The following is a 17,684-nucleotide window of genomic DNA, read 5'->3' on the forward strand; positions in this document are numbered from 1 at the left end:
TTTTCAGTACTTTTAACAGAATCAGGATCTGGACTCATCCTAGCTTCAACATGACAGAACAACTTGCAAACCTTAAAATAATCAATGTTCATAGCACAATAAGTGATCCTGCCTCTAAAACATTGACTTCACTTACAAAATCATGTACAGTACATCAAACCAAAGATAAAATTGATTCAATTCATCAGCAAACTCAGTATCTGATTTTCCACCTGGTTTAATCCCCCTGCTTCCCTTCTTATACATTCCAACCACTTACTTGAAACCCTCCCATGCAGAGTTTTAATTACCTTTGCTAATTTTTAAACTCAGCTTTATCCTTATACCTTAATTCAGCTAGCTTAATCTCTCTTTTAACATTCTTCGGAGGCTCCTTACATCCCCTTGGTGAAACATTTGCTTGTGAAAAGCTCTTGCTTAGAATATAGCACAAAATTTCAGAGATATAACAGTGTTGTCACAAAAGATTATGTAACTTGAAACTGTATCTGTCAGTTCATCAAGAATGTAAATGCTTAAATATATCCCAATCCCTGCTCTCATAACAATCCTGCAGTCGCTGTAAAGACTCCTTGGTCTAGATGAAAACCATCCTGAGAGACTTTGCCTCTCTTCAGAACAGTTTCGTAGGTCGGAAACAAATACACCACGTTGCTGTCAGATGAACTCCGTGGAGCTTTAGCATTGGATTTGTACGCCTCCTTCATTGATCTGTAGTACAAGTCCAATACTCTATTATGCCTCGCCGGACGGGTAACATACTGATGAAAATAATTAAAATACTTTTGTAGGGTTCATTTGTTAAAATCTCCCATGATGAAACTGTGAGCTTCGGTAAAGTTGTTTTGAAAATGCTGCATTATCTGGGCAATTCTCTCTGCCACCCTAAATGCGTTGGCTTTAAGATAGTTACAAAAATGTAAGGAAACTCTCTATGGAGGTAAAATGGAGGCAGCGAGACTGATAACATCACACACAGAGCCTTTTGATGTCAAGCTTGCAAACACTTTCTCTCATGACCACAATGTTGCACCAGCGTTTGTTTATCTATAAACAGACACCTCCGCCATGCTACTTATTGATCTCATAGGCATCTTGGTCCAGGCATTCAGGTGTTCCAAAGCTGTCGATTTCCAGATCGGTATCTGTATCCTGCTCTTTTAGCCATGTTTCTGCGAATGCTAAAAGACAGGCAATTTCTATACTGAAGTGGAAATTTAGGATTGGCACTATTTTACTCCTGAGTGATTATGTGTTTGCCAATAGAAGGGAGGGCTACGGTCTTTAGTTCCCATTTCTTGAGTCTTTGGCACACCACATTTCTTTCCTCTTTTTCTGACTAGCGTAGCTTTCTTATTATCTGTGTCAGAATCAAAATATTCATTGTACTGTCTCAGCAGGGCAGTAGAAATGTCAATAAGTGGTCAATAATCACTCAGTGTTTGAGTACTGGCACAATATGAGAAATCCCTGACTGTATTGTGCTCTGCTAGGTTGTCCCAGTACCAGCTATAAGAAACGTCTGCAGAAGAGCAAAAATAGTCTCCCACACATGAAGAATATCCCTAGCTACATGGTTATAAATGTAAACTTTTTATCTCACCACACACAAACTGATCAATTACAAAAACACACCAACAGAGAAGAGACTACAGCTGTCTTGGCTGGAAGGGAAGCACACCTTTTAGAATTGACAAATCAGTCCATAAAAGTGCTGCAGTGATCCTAATATCATTACTGCTGGTTTAATATTTTTAAAATAACAATACAGAAATATTTATTTTTGTTGACAGGGATACAGTGGCTACTAAACTCCGCTTGAGAAGTTTTATCAGGCCTCTAAAGAACTTAACTTAACTTAAGTCTGACAGCACCGAGGCCATGGATTTCCATTACGTTTCACAGGACAAATTGGATCTCAGTTTTTTTTTTTGAGGGAAAACATGGCAAAAATGAAACGAAAAGAAATAACGGTCAAAGCAGATTTATAATCGTGCTGCGGAAAGATTTAGAATAATGTGAACGACTGGCACGATAAGTGTTTGTGATTGAGATTGGGCGGAAGACTCGTGACATCCCGCCCACCAGCACAAGCTAGCTGACTCACCAGTTTGTGTCCCTGCACTGATGAGTGTGGTAAATGATCTTGTTTGAAAGCCGATCAGTCCTCTCTCTGCTGTTTATCCGGAGATAAACTTTTGCTGAGTGACAGACCTCCCTGGCAGTAAGGGGCTGATGACCACCAACCCACTTCTTCAACTGCACAAGCAGAACTGAAAGTAACTGCTCCTGTCGATTATTTCCTCCGCTGAGTGCGTTTATAAGACGCAGCCATCAACAGCAGGAATCCTGGAGTTGTGAAAAAAGTCCTTTAGGAGTTTCCTCTGCAGTAGGCATAACTCCACTGAAGAGTTGGTGATAAATCTCCACCAAGATGGGACAAAACAGCGTTCTGCACAATATTATAATTCGTACATTCCCATAATTCTAAAGGCAAAGGCTTGTATTGTCTTTCCTGTAGAGAAATCATTTAAAATAACCAATAAATAATAATTGTGCATTACAATTGCAGAAAGATGTTATGTTTAAGTTTCTACTACACAGAGGATGTGTCAACTTCTTTTCAAACAGAGATTCGCTGAAACATCCAATTTGACCAGGGGTTCCTACACTTTTGCACTCAAATGTATTTCTTTTGGCTCCAGTGAGTATTAACAGGCAAAACAGATGTAGCTTCTTTATTACTTTCTTGACAAACATAAATGCGACAATAAAATCCCAATTTCCAAGGGGAAAATCTTTTGCCATAATACATTTAAAACAAGATAGTAGTCCAAAGTATTTTATAGCAGAAAATTTGTCATTTTCGGAGATCTCTTATTCCCTATGAAAAAAAAAATTAAACCAGATGGTATTCAGCATTGTCGGGGACACATTTCTTACCATATGTAATTTCTCAACTGTTCACATACAGGTATCATACTGTAACAGACTGGATATACAAATTAACTCTTAAGCATCAGACATTTATTTTTGTAATATTGACAGATTGAGAATAGATGCCATAGATGGATGGGATTAATTGAAAGAACAGATCTGTAAAGGATAAAGGATGTTATACGAAAGCTAAAATGTATTTTGAGCACTTCAAAGGCATTGAGTTTCAGATTCATAACTGGACATAGGATTTCCTTCTCTCTTTTCACTCATTTGGGTTTAAAACTGCAACTGAAGCTAGGGGACAACTAAAGAAATCAATAAAACACTGCTATGGTTTTTACAGTACTTCCTGACATAACAAGACAACAGGCTTACCATTCCACATTACAAAACTACACTAGAGAGCAAACCATCTATTTCAACTTGAATATCATTTTTCATTGTGATACAAAAGCCTGTGAAACGGCCAATGAACATGAACAAGGTCACAAAAGGACAAAGAAACTTCAGTTATTTTATCTTAAAGTCTTTGTACAGATGCAGACTGTGCCTCTAATCAGAAATATAATGGCAGTTTTCTTTGTGGATTTGACAAATGTGCTAGCAAAGCTTCAGAGTAATATTTTGCTAGAAATACAACAAAAAAACAACCCCACTGAAACCATTAAAAGCAAAAGAAGACATCTTTCAGCTGTCTAAGAAAAATACATCATTTATGGTGATTTGTCTTCAAAAGGGAAGCATATTAAGATTTCAAGGCTCAAAACACAACTCAGTTACACACAGCTGACACCCAAATGTACAGAATGCCTATTTTAATGATTTGCACACGTCTTTGCTTGAAAGCATATTGAAATTTAAAAGGATAAGAACACCATTAGACTTGTTTGCAAAAAAAAAGCTAATAGCTTTGTCTTTTTTCTGGCATTAACTAATGCTGCTAAAACTGTAACTCAGCAACAGACTGAAAGGGGCACTTTGTCCATATGATCATCTGTCCTGGGCACATGGCAGCCTGCCACATAGCAGATGGCCACTGGGCATAATTAGCCTCATTTTGCAGTGGTTTGTTTGCTAAGATAAAATGAACTGGGATCAATGCGATAGTGAAATCCATAAGTTTCAGCCTTAGTTTTAGGATCCAGGTACCGAGCTTTTGTATTTATATCACATATTCCTTAATTAGTTGTTTGAGCTTCATGTCAAATGTGAATCATACCTCCTTGTACTCAGGTGCATCACTGAGAAGAGATCACATAAGAAACCTTACAAAAGAAAACTTTTTAGTCCATCTTGGCATTTTGGTCTAAGGTCCTCATCAAATTGAGTCCTGCATGTCCCCAGTGAATTGGATTCCTAGATTTCCAAACACTTCCTCTGTGCAAAGTCATACCTTCTTACATTCTGCATTACACACTCTTTAAGTTCAATTTGCTTCTGGTCCTTGGAACCTTATTCATCTGTTGGCCCTGAAAATATTGTTTCTGTTAACAAATAACTAACCAGTAACCAATTCTAGCAATGTTTGAATTATACTGATTCCTTTTACATTTCTTTTCAGAACAGGAATATCTTTTGGATTTTGAATATGTACACTTTATAGTGAAACAAAGTGGAATACTATTAAAAAGGCAGAGTACATAGTTGAACACACTAGAAACCTCTCTCTTTCCATTGAAAGATTATGATACGTGACGCAATTTAGGAAAATACTGAAGACACACTTGAAAACAGAACAAGAAATTACAAGCCTGTGGTTGGGAACACAGAAAAAATGATTGATTTGAAACCATGGTCAGTTGCATTTTCTGTAATCAAGAAAAGGATGTAAAGGCTGAACTGTGTTTTCATTTGGATTTCTTAAATCTGATTCTAAAAAACATTCAGTATAATAACTAACCACAAGGCATTTGAGTAAAAAATAGAGTGTTAGCACAAGCAATGTTTGTTTTGAGATGCATTCAAAAGCACTATTTAGATGTTTTCCTTTCTGGTGTTCACGATTCCAGATTTGTCTACAAATTCTACAGCCATGAGTAACTGATCTCTCCAAATTGTCCCTCTGTGTTTGTCTGTATGTGACAAATGTGCCCTGCAAGGGACTGGCGTTCTGTCTAGCGTGTGGTCCAACTTTGTGCCTTATGATTCCAGGACGGACTCCAGGCTACCATGACCCTTAGGCAGGAATAATCTGACAATGGATGGATAACTGGCTTTCTTGAGTTAGTGTTCTACAAGCTCTTTGAAATTAATAGAATATTTTCATCAAGACTCTGCTATGTTGCTATATCTATTCGTCCATTTTCTAACCACTTTGTCCAATTCAGAACTGAGGGGAAATCTCGTCAAGTAACAGGTGCAAGGCAGGGTACACCCTGGATGGGATGCCTGTCCAACACTGGGCACCCACAAACACAAACATGCACACACTAACTCCAGGGCCATTTTTCCCAGCATCCAATTAACCTACCAGTATGTCTTTGAGCTTGGGAGGAAACTAGTACTAACTGGAGGAAACCCACGCAAACATGTGGAGAACTTACAAACCTCACGTAGATAGCACCCCAGGAACTGAACACAGTGCCCCAACACTGCGTGGCAGTAATTCTCAGCAAGGCCCTTAGTTGCTATATGGGAGGGAGACATGTGGGTAGAAGACTGACAAGGCCTCTAAGTAGTTTCAGGATACAGGTCTTTCTTATTAACAGGTGTTGTAGATTTGCACAGGAGAAAAAACAAAAATAAGACTGAGGTTTAAGGTTGCATTTGAATGTTTAAGTTCAGTTACTCTCCTTTGAGAGACGTTGGCTTATTGGAGGTGCGTGCTAGGCCAGTCTTGAGTTAATACCCAGGCAGACAGATCTCCTGCAAGACTCCGAACTACTTTTCCACGCAAGGGCTGGAGCACTACAGGTGGAGATAATAACTGTGTTATTTTGGTTCTACATAGTAATCATTGATGGTAAATTGAAACCAGGTTCCCTGTTTTTCCTGGCACAGAACTCGACTTTGCACAGATGTGAATTAACTTTCTCAACATTTTCTGTTTGCTAATCCCACCCCTGCTGTGAGCTGTGAAACAGTTATTTTAAAAACTTGTCTGTTACTAAAAATTAGCTTCCAGCACACTTTCATTGCAGCTAAGAAAGGGAAAACAAATCAAAGGTACTTGTTTAGTTTTGTACCCATACATAAAATATTTTTCAGGAAATATATATTAGTCTGTGGTATGTAGTGGCTCCAATAATCATTTGCACACCAGACATAAATCTGCTTATAAGTACACAGACTCAATATCCCTCTTTTTAAATACCTCCCAATTTGTCTATTCTATTGTTTTTTCATCCCATGCATTAATTTTCTAGTTATAAAGTTCTTGTATAAATAAATACAATATTTATTGTACATATTGTATTGCATTTATGTGTAGCAGATATTCACTGCTACACATAAATGCAAGAAATCATGAAGGATTCAAAATGGAAAAATGAAACAAAGGGACATAGCTAAAGCTGAGAACAGGAAAATCCTATTTACACAGAGAGTGGTAGGAATATAACAAGAAATCCAGCCACTTGCTTGAAACCATGGTTTCATTCAAGATCTAATGGACATCTCTTGTTTATAACCTTTCTTATATTCTTACAGTTCAAACTATTTTGTTAAATCTTGTTCTAATTACCCTGCTATCCATCTTACATTTCAACTTGCTTAGGAGCCTCACGCGATTCATAATTAAGTTATAGTACTGGCTTATCTGCCAGAGCTTATGCTTCCACAGTGTCACATTTCAGTTTAGGCTTCAACTGCTATCTTTTTTTTTTCTTTTTTTCAATTAAGAAAAATGTGCTCAGAGTTAAAGATACACAATGCACTGCAGAGTATTTTCATCTGAGTGCTTTGGGATTTATGTGAAATGGTCCTTTATATTACAGGATTATCTATTTGCTGTTCAGGTACTTTAAATAACTGCTTCAGGCCTTAGAGCAGTTTGTAATTGATTTAATTAGAATTGTAGGGCATGAATGAAACAAAAGATCTTGCCTGAAAATAATGACTCCATTTACTGTAGTTAGAATGATATTTTTCATTTTTTGCCATTTTGTTTAATAGTACAGTTAATACTGTAAATTAAGCTGGCTAATGTAAAGCAACCCTTGTAAAATTAGAAATAACAGACATAAGCAAATGTAAAAAAAAAGGCATGCATAAAGTGAACGGCTATTATACATCTTTAATGTCAGTACATTTACAAGTAAAGATGCCACAAAACTGCTGGAGCTACTCACAATATCGCTTGCGTTAGACAACTCTTCTTTTAATGTTAGACCAATTTGAGAAAATCTCAAAGTAATAACTACAGCCTCACTTTCAAATTCCAATTAAATCTTTTTTACATGCAAAATGGCATTACATACGATGCTCTAGGAGAAAAAAAAACTGAAAACTAAGCAAAATGTTTACAGCCATTCAAATGAGTCATTCCAAGTGTTTAGGACATGCAGTTTGCTTGTTAAGCAATTACAGTACACACTTAAAGGATAAACTTACTGCCTGTTTTTGTTCTTCATCCTATCAGTCAGCAGTCAAAGGAGGCAACAAGAGAAACATGAAAATTTGGTAAGAGTAATGAAAGACCAACGTAAACAACAGGAGAGGAAAATACAATAAACAGAGAACCAACCTACAGTAGCAACAAATACAGTAGTCTCCAAATTTATTGATATTCTTGATGAACTGGAAGTCAAAGTTGATCTAACAGAAAACGCAGGGTGTATATCATGTGACTTAAACATGTGTAATTTAAATGTGATGAAATGTACAGTATGACAAGAAGTACTACATATATGGACAGTAACACTAAAAAAACAAATCACATATATTTCTAATTACACAATGTTCAGCTTTATAGAAGCTTCTTGAAGTCACGAGGTATGGACACAGAAGCACAATATTCAGAATCACGTCATTGCAGGGAACGCCTGAGTTCGATCTAAGGCTAATAACTCTACTAATTATTGCTAATGACAGCTATAAAAATCTTGAAAACAGTGACTTTTCAACTGGGGTGTCAATAACCAAGAAATTCAAGGCTAATGGGGTGGTTGCTACACCACCAGGAAGAGTTGCAAAATCTTGGAAAAAGTTCCAAGACAGTTTGCGAAACCAAAAATAATGGCTTCCCAAATCGAGTTGAATCACATGATGTAGCTGCATGAAACACAAACTGAGTTTCTGGACGATCTCATCAGAAGAATGATTAAGCACAGAAAGGTGAAGCTCATGATTAAAAAAAGATGTCATTTATTTTGCTATTCAGTTACTTTAAATAACTGCTTCAGGCCTTAGAGGAGTTTGTAATTGATTGAATTAGAATTGTAGGGCATGAATGAAACAAAAGATCTTGCCTGAAAATAATGATTCCATTTACTGTAGTGAGAATGATATTTTTCATTTTTTGCCATTTTGTTTAATAGTACAGTATATACTGTAAATTAAGCTGTCTAATGTAAAGCAAGCATTGTAAAATTAGAAATAACAGACAAAAGCAAACGGCAAAAAAAAGACATGCACGAAGTGATCGAGTGGGATCACATGATGTAGCTGCATGAAACACATACTGAGTTTCTGGACGATCTCATCAGAATAATGATTAAGCACAGAAAGTTGAAGCTCATGATTAATAAAATATGCCATTTATTGTATATGGTGCTTAATGCCCCCAAAGTTCTTTACCAGGGGAAAGGAAACTACTTCCAGTTTCTGAACTGTAGCATCCACCTGGGTGATGGGTGTCACTAGGCAGTGAGCAATTGCTTCACCAACTGAATTAAATGGAAGCAGGCAGCTCAAATGCCATTTAGCCAGTGTACTGGGGTTAAAACCCCTAATCTTACAAATAATGCCATGGCATCTTTTATTGGTTTAATATCTGACCCGAAGATAACCACCTCACACAACACAGTGCCGCTGGGCACCATACTTGGGGCAATGGTTTTTGGAAATTCCAGTCCAGAAGGAAGAGTGCCATCTACTGGTCCACCACCACCACTTACTGCAACAACCTGGTTTTCATGAGAGGTCTCCCATCCCAGTACTGACCAGGCCCAGGCTTGCCTTAGCTTCTGAGATCTGTCGAGATCAGGACAGAAGGTGGTAATGCTGCTGTCAACTTGGACATTGCAATAGGGTATTAATATAAGCTCAACAACATGAAACTCAACATCCAAAAGTTTAAGAGCCCAAAAGTTCAAGAAAACTCATAAAAATGAGCTATCTCTATCTCTGTCCTGTCTCTCCTGATTAGCTATCACAGTCTCTAGTAGCACATTTACAGCATGAACTGTGGAAAGCAGATCACAAGTGCAGGTTGGGCAACCTTGAGGGTTCTAAAAGCCAAAAGGGGGTCAACAAAATAGTGATTGCAAGGGTATGAATACATCTGAACATCTCGAGTATAGAAATATATGTAACTATTTTGACAGTGTTAGAATACACATTCTATGCATACTGCACATAGAAGATTGAAACTCCTAAGAGCCTTAAGCTTTTTCTATCAAAAATTACTGAGTGTAAATTTGAACACATTTGGAGACTCCTGTAGGTGTTAAAAATCTCACAGAGATGCATATAAACAAGAAATACAGGAACACAGAAAACACATTTTCAATAAAATCTTTTAATGAGTCAGTGATTATGCACAGACTTTAAAAAAATATCCCACCGGGTATTTGGCTTTCGAGAGGAAAATAATGCCCTCTAGTGCCACAAACAGCACACTGCAACCATATTTAAAAACAAAGGGTACTTTCAATTGTATATGTATGGCTACAATCCACAGATCTCCAAGACAGTTCTGCTTCTAAATACTCAGATCATGGGTTTTTTTATTCTAATTTTGCTTTCAACAATCTTCTTTTGGATCTCGTGAAAAAATATATACAGTTTTCCTATAGTATGTGTACTGTATGATGTTCACAATGACATACATAAGATCCCAGGGCAAATTATTTTCAGCTGACTGCTCAGCAATTTAACAGTAATTTGAAGGCAGGACAATTCTACAGTATGACGTGTGTTCTCTGAGTGAAGAAATCAAACTCGTCTGGGACATTTCTGGGAAATTTCTTATGGTGATGAAGTTAAACAAGAGAACACTGATATTTTACTGAAAGGAATGCCACACTACTTTGTAATCTCACAAGAGCTCAAAGTTGATTCAAACTGAGCTTTCTAAGACATATTATCAACAGAGGATGTTGCCTTGAATGTACTGTGTTATATCTGTATAACGTTGACTTATTTTCTTCCTATTACTTATTAGGAAAGCTCTGCTTTCCTGTCTTCAAAGAAGAAATAACTGATTTACAATAATGTCCGGGGCTCACTTTGTGTGTGTGCTTTTCACAGGTAGCTGTACAGCTTCTAGTTAGGTGCACAGCATTCCACCATACTGCAGTGAAACAGAACGAACAGTGAACATATGAAAGATGGAAAAATGATGAAGCTCCTAAATAAACAAAACATAATGCAATGCTATTGAAAATGAAATCCAGGCTTTAAAATAGGATAACAAAGGTTTCTGGTTGCTAATATTTATTACCAAATACCAAAATCCATGCAAATACCAACTCCATGCAAAAAGCTCTAAGTGCTTTCTTTCCGAAATGAACCAGCTCTCACTGGTTTAACATCTCAACATGATGATGGCACCATTTTAGTAATAATTTTTCACCCTCACTCATTTTATCACACAGTTTGCCTTCGCCTCACAGTATAATTCACAGCATGATTTCATTAAATTATTTATCTTCCATTTGTCAGGTTTTGTTTGGCAAGTGTCACATGCATCTGAAATGCTGGACAGACACAAAAGCTTCCGTGCAGAGAGAGACAGTGTAAGCCCTACTCCTGCAGCACTCTGTGTACAGGAAGTGTGTGCATGATCACTGCACTCTGTGGTCACTTTATATTTACAATAAAAAGTACAAATCGTGTTTATTTATTCTAATAAACAATGAATGCTGAAAGCAATTCAAGAGATCCAGCTATTGTAACCTTCAATGTATGAAACACAATGGTTTTCTATGAAACAAAGAAGCACAGAACTCGTTTCCTATGGTATTTTAAATAGTGGGAAATGTACCGCATGCATTTTCTAGAAGAATAATTCCCAAATGTACAAAGAAAGGAGTAAAATGGATTTAGGTTAATGTTAGATGATGATCATATTTTTTTATTGATATTAAGCAAAAAAGAACAAAGCAATCTTGACTGTTTAAGAGTCAGACCCCTTCAGTGCACCAGCATCACATATGGGGTTCCCATTGTAAGTCAACCCCAATATACATTTCCTTACACTAAGGTTACCGAGATATTGGAGATACAACATAGAACCTCTCCATACTTGAGCATGTTGTTTTCAGCTTAGTGGCTTTTTTTTAGAAAAAATATTGTATCTTGAATTTTGCGTGGCTGGTGGTGAATGTGACTATTTTTATTTTTACAATAATTAGCGCAGTAACATTAACAATTAATCAGTCATCACTTCTCAAGGAAAGGTCATATAAATGAGTGCTTAAACTCAGATTAAAATATAACTATGTTAAGCGAAATTGATAAGATAATAAAATTAGTGAAAAGTTAGTATATCAAAGGCGTAAAAATGTTTGATGTATCCACAACAATATATTGTAAAACACACACTAAGTGTTACGGTGCCCTACCCTACTCTATTCCATTGACTCTTATGGGAAAATCCCATCACATGGCCAGTGCATACACTGTAGGCATAGTTTATGCCCTTACAGTCCCTGTTACCAAAGTATGTTGATTTGCTATAAGTGACAACTTTCTGATCCCTAAACCTGACATATAACTGGGATTATATATCTATAGTTATAGTTATATTGTTAGTAATATTTTCCTTTTTTTAGCCATTCTGGTTTTGCATATAATTTAATAAATTATGTGAGTCAGACAACCAGAGAAGACCGCCCTGCTTAAAATGCTCAAGGAGCTGATGGTTGGGACTTAAACAGGGCCTGAATGCAATATGTCCTACCTTCAGCAGCTTCATTAATCCCTCCAGCTGCACCATCAGCTCTCTCCTGCTCTCCTGCAAAGCCGACATCCTCTGTTCCAGCTCATCTTTCCTCTGCCTGTTCGAGAAACACAGAAATGGAGACACTGTGACGTCTTTTGAGCTACTGAGTATCCAAGAGGAGAAACCAGTATAAACCATTCTATTCTAACCTGATCTTCCTAGGTTCAAAAACAGACTTGTATACTTCCTGGCAATGAAAAACAGCACATGTGGTATAAAGCCATTATACCTTTTTACAGGAAGTAAAAACATCCCAGGTGCATTGCAAAACACTCCTGGCTGATGTGGAATTACTCTTGTCTATGAAAAAGCTGGAAAAAACGTTGAAAAGGTGCTTAGATCTCTGTAGGAAGCCATTTTTTGTATATACTGCAGGGCCCTTAGTTTTCTACTGAGAAAAGCACTTTATGGAAATATGAAATAAGCTGTCAAAATATTAAATATGTTTGTCTCTTTATCCTGAATGTACTGAAATTATATTTTATTACATTCCTCCCAGAACATAAACAACATTCATATAAGATTCTCTTTCATACAAAGAGGGACACTGTCAGTACCTGGTTAAACAAAGTGCATGGCTTAAAGTGTGTGTTGCCTTTACTCATCTAGTAATTATTTGGCAGATATCACCTGTTGCTACACCTCATAAAAGCCAACAGACCTCCATGCTACTTCTGCCATTTCATTATTACGCTCAAAATCAGACCAGCTGTGGTTGATAATTTAATCTACAACATCACTGATATGAAGTACAGTAAGTGAAAATACATGAATAAAAGAAATAGATCCAGACGTAATAAGAATTTTCTAAATGTAGATAATGCCTCTCACGGGTGCATTGTTAATAAGTGGTTACAAGTGTAACATAAGCTAAAATTGTCCCAGAACCTGTGGGACAGAATCCTATGTGTTAAAGGGCATACAAGAGACAAACCAGCCCTACATTTTACACTGTGCTGAAGGACACACCAGAACCACTTCCTAATTTCAAGGGAACCGTTACTGAAAATGACGTGATAAATTTAAAGATGTTTTCTTATCATAAACAAGCAGGGAACAAGTTGATCACATCAGCCCTTAAGAGCAGTTAAAATACCCGTAAATATGTCTTTTTATAACCATGAAAATTGCTAATGCTGAAACATTTACCTTCTGTCTTGAGGAGGTACACATTGAGAAATGACTCATCATTGCCTTTAGTTAAGTAATAAGGCAACCTCGACTCATTAGAGGCACTTCAAAACTGCTGTTACATTAGAAGTTTTAATTGAAAACTCATCTGTCTTACTGTTCTTTCTCTTAAAATGTTATAATCCAATCTTAATGGCTGCAAAAATCTGCTGAATATCAGGTGGTTGTGAGCTGAAGAGTACATCAGGCATAAACCACTAACAGTCTCTTACAAAGCAGTTCATGTTTGCTCTTTCCAAAACATGCAACTCAATAAACAAATAATAACTTAGTGGATCAAGTAAAGAGAAACAAATATTGGTATAAAGTGAGACTATAAACAAATTTCATGCCCACATATACTGTACATTTCCTAGAAGTAATTAATGTAAATTTGATTTAAATTGTCAAGTCAGAAAACTTTGAGCAACAAACAATATCCCTTTTCAACTTTTTTATTCTTACATGAAAGGCAATAACAGCTACATTACTAAAGATGAATTACTTTCATACAAAACTATTTTCTTCCACCAGCTCTGTTCCACCAATTTACTCTACGGTATTTTCTGCTTTTTTAACATGTGCTGAAGAACATACAGCTGAGGGAAACATGGAGCAAAATGTAACAATTTTTGTGTCTGTTTAAACAAAATGGACCACACTACTGTCTTCCATTTTCTTTAACTTAACCTTTAAGGTGTTTTAAAGGTGTTTTTTAAGGTGTCAGCATAGAAGCTGTACTGTAGCTAACAAACATATATTCTTTATAACCAAAACAAACCACTGAAATCCAGATCTAACCAGAAAGTCTCTCAAATGTAAGTTTTGTAGCAGAATTAAAATTTAAATTATTTGTCCAGTGTCTAACACGGTCACTTCTTTTTCAGTATGTTAGGTGTATTTATACCTATCACTTTCCAAGAAATGCAAAAGTAGCTTTCTCTGCAAGGTTGGGTTGTGCAGCTAACCAAAACTCACAATACTGTACATAGCGAATAGTTCAATGAAACGTTCACCACCAATTTCATTATCTTCAAGATTAAAGAACTCTAAAAAAAAACAAACAGAAAATGATGTGCTCCACTCTTCACCAAAAAATCAATGTAGCGGAAAATGTGTATAACAGCACCTGACAAAGAATGAAAAATATGTTTTAATCTTTTTATAAAGGTAATATCATATTTGCATTCAGTAATCTATGTTGTAATTGATTTATGTGGACTTTGAGCAAGGCTGATGAAGAGTAATGTTCCCTGTGGCTTTATCTTTTATGAAGCCGACAACAGCAGAGCCCTTGTACAAGTGACAAGCAGTATAATGAAATTCTAGAGAGAAAAATGTGGCACATTCAGACGCACAATCCCTCCTTTGCTCCAGCCTCCTGAGGTAAGGTATGGTGGCTGCAATGTGACCACAGGGATCAGCTGGACATGGATCAGGCGCAGAAGGAAAGAGCTACAACATTGCCATCTCGTGCAGGGGCCTGTGGTGGAGGAGATGAGGGTACCTGAGGAGCCGGAGTTCAGCGAGCAGCGTGGGATTCTGCTGTGCCTTCTCAGGGGTAGGCTGGGAGGCTTGTTCATGCTCCAGTCTCAGTCGCTGGATCTCCTGCAAGATCTCCCTGAACACAAGTTCACCCAGGCTGTGCTGTTACCTTTCAATAACTGACATACATTTGTCTTAGAAACGAGGGGGTAAATCATTACATGTTCCCCAAACATGTTCCCCCAAATATTCAAGAATAGAACAAATGACTCAGCCATTAGAAGACTAAAATGAGAAATAAAAGTCAACAGAGTAATTTCACAACTAGAATACTCTTCATTTCTTTGGAATACTATTACCATTATGAGTTAAAGGGACACAGCTTTTGTGAGCCCAGTGAAAATATTTGTGCTGTTATCATACTGGCCATCATACTGGTCTTGGAGGAAATAAAGCAAGTGAAGAACAGTCTATCTTGGGCAAATAAAAAAAACAGGAAATCCTTTAAAAGCAATTATTTTCTTAAAACAACAAAACCAAAAAGATTTCCCATTAAATGTATTCAGTCATATTTAATAAATGGATTTTGACACAAATTTAACAATTTAACATAATTGTAATTTAATTATGCAAGATTTCTATGATTTCTAGGAGCCCATGAGCAAGTTTTGTATTATGTTGTGTTCCTTATTTTTGTAAACAATTATCATATTATTTAGTTAATTTAATAACTACAAAAATAATACTAATACCTGTTTTTGTTTTCCAGTTCAGCAATAAGTTGCCTCTGTTGCTTGTTGGCATCAAAGTTAAATCCCAAGTCTGTTGGAGGGCGTTGCTGTAAGAAAAAAGTAGAAGTTACAGCACTAACTAAAGATACTACATTGTTAAACTATTAAACTAATGCATGAAGAAACAAACTCATATATACACTAATTTAAATGGGCAGAAAAAGACAAATTGCTATAATTTAAGTTTTGTCTTCCTATAAGTTGCATTTTGGAGTTTTGTTTAGCAAGATGTTACATGCCACAGACAAAACCAGAACTTTTCTCTCAATCATTTTATTGTAAACGTGAAGATACCAAATGCCAGAAAACAAAACAAAAACATTTTTTCCTATTTGTTTTCAGTTATTTCAGTTCATAACAATATTATTGATATTTCCTAGCAATCATGTTCCAATACTACTGAAATTTGAACTGCATAATATAATTTACATAGAATAAATTAAGATAAGAGGCTTAACTCATTTTCTTCTTATGAGAAAAAGCAACATAACCAATACCAAATTACATTAACTAATGCTGGTCTTTGAATACTGCAAAAACTGAAATTAAGATTTTGTTAATATGGAAATTAATCATAATTCCCCTCTGGGAAACTAAGCTCCTTTCTTTACCTCTCAAACCAATTATATTTGATCACTACCCAACCATGAAGGAATCTGAAGAGGTTGCTCATACACTGTTCCTGTTGGGGCGGTTTATGTGGAGCACAGTTATTAATGCAAACTATAGTTGAGAAAGAAATTATTCTTATAATCATTATACTAATACTGTAACTACATCTCTTTTTTGTTGGGAAGGAGCTCTCTCTCTGAGTTTATGACATCAAAGTTTTTTAGACTTTTTCCTTGGCACTAAATCTCTCTAAGCTGACATGCTAAGATGTAAAACGCACCAAAGCCATAGCCTGTTCTAAATTGTGCCAGGCTAGGATGCAGATCAAGTCACAGCAAATTAAATGTATAACTCATTCTACAATGGATTAGGATTGAAGATATCAACCATTATTAAGCAGGCAGCATATGGGGTCATACTGTAATTACACTAAATGTGCACTTCAATTCCTTGGATTTCTGATGTCTGGCAAAATCTCCAAAAATGTAATTGATTCATTGGTTGAGAAACTGGGTGGGGAGAGTGAAGACTGAAAGACCTTTGTAGCGCTTAACCATTTTCACTGAGCAGAGAGAAACAGACATTTCACACTGCAGAGAAAGAATTGCAGTAAATGAAGCAAAACAAAGTGAAACCTCATAGCCAGCTGAGGGTTCTGCAGCACAGAGAGCCTATGTCTGGGATGAAACACACAGAGCTCTAGATATGTTTTAGGACCACGTGGCTGGACTATAATTTTTGAAGAAGTTATCAGTAGAAGCTTTCAGTACATCAAGTAAACACTGTTAAAAGTAACATCAGACAGAGCATTTAAATAAAATCTATGATCTTCAATCCACAGACTAATAGCTTTTAAAGCTTAACATCATAAAATTAGATTTTATGAAACTTATTCTTCATTACTCATTTTCTAAGTATTTATATAGGCAATATTTCTAGTCTAATACAGTGCAAGTGTTTTGTGTGATAAGTCGAGTATAAAAAGCATTATCTTTCATAACTGCTGTAGTGACCTCAATGTTTGCCATAAACGGAACTGGAAGACGCATTGATGTTATTGATTCTTCCCCTCCCCAAAAAATATTTATTTCCTCCTAGTTTGCTTGCGTGAGCAATTGTACTGTTTCCAGTTCTATGTTCAGTATTTGTTTGCATGATGATATTGTAAAAGGCTCACACTGAAAGAACCCTGGCTGAGCTTAAATTAGGGGTTAATTGGGAAATTTGACAAGTGGATCAAATCCTGGCTGTCACACGTGCCATCAGAGCACCAAGATCCTATAAGTGGATTCAGATTTTTTGCTATGAATATTTGTTCAACATATTACTTTATATTAATCAAGCAATTAATACAACCTATTGCATAATGATGTACACTCAAAAGTTTCTAATGGTGTTCCAAACTAAAAGAGAGAAGAAAAATCTCTAAACAGAAATTTAGACTAACGAGCAACAATGTCCAGAGTTTGATGCATCACATTCTTCACTCATCACCATGGTTGCCCTCCCAACAGCTCCTTGCCTCAATCCAGCAAGTAGAGGGAGGTGCTGATAACCTCAATCTGATGGCCAGACTGTCC

General features: G+C 36.5%; 1 protein-coding gene across 21 annotated transcripts in view; it reads right to left on the reverse strand.

Moving 5' to 3' along the window:
• Positions 1–17,684, reverse strand: part of LOC148674791 (dystrobrevin beta) — a 192,611-nt gene that overhangs the window by 26,930 nt on the left and 147,997 nt on the right. For 18 of the 21 annotated variants that reach the window (XM_088625444.1, XM_088625445.1, XM_088625428.1 and 15 more), the window contains 4 exons: positions 15,454–15,539; positions 14,724–14,837; positions 12,005–12,101; positions 7,492–7,512 (listed from right to left, as the gene is read on the reverse strand). In XM_088625444.1, the coding sequence (XP_088481570.1) occupies positions 7,492–7,512; positions 12,005–12,101; positions 14,724–14,837; positions 15,454–15,539 (318 nt within the window). Of the gene's footprint in view, positions 1–7,491; positions 7,513–8,996; positions 9,073–12,004; positions 12,102–14,723; positions 14,838–15,453; positions 15,540–17,684 lie in introns of all 21 variants that reach the window. The other 3 variants (XM_088625435.1, XM_088625434.1, XM_088625448.1) reach the window with 2 other exon arrangements.

Source organism: Lepisosteus platostomus, chromosome 3 (assembly GCF_059453375.1).
Source record: "Lepisosteus platostomus isolate fLepPlt1 chromosome 3, fLepPlt1.hap1, whole genome shotgun sequence".
NCBI lineage: Eukaryota > Metazoa > Chordata > Actinopteri > Semionotiformes > Lepisosteidae > Lepisosteus > Lepisosteus platostomus.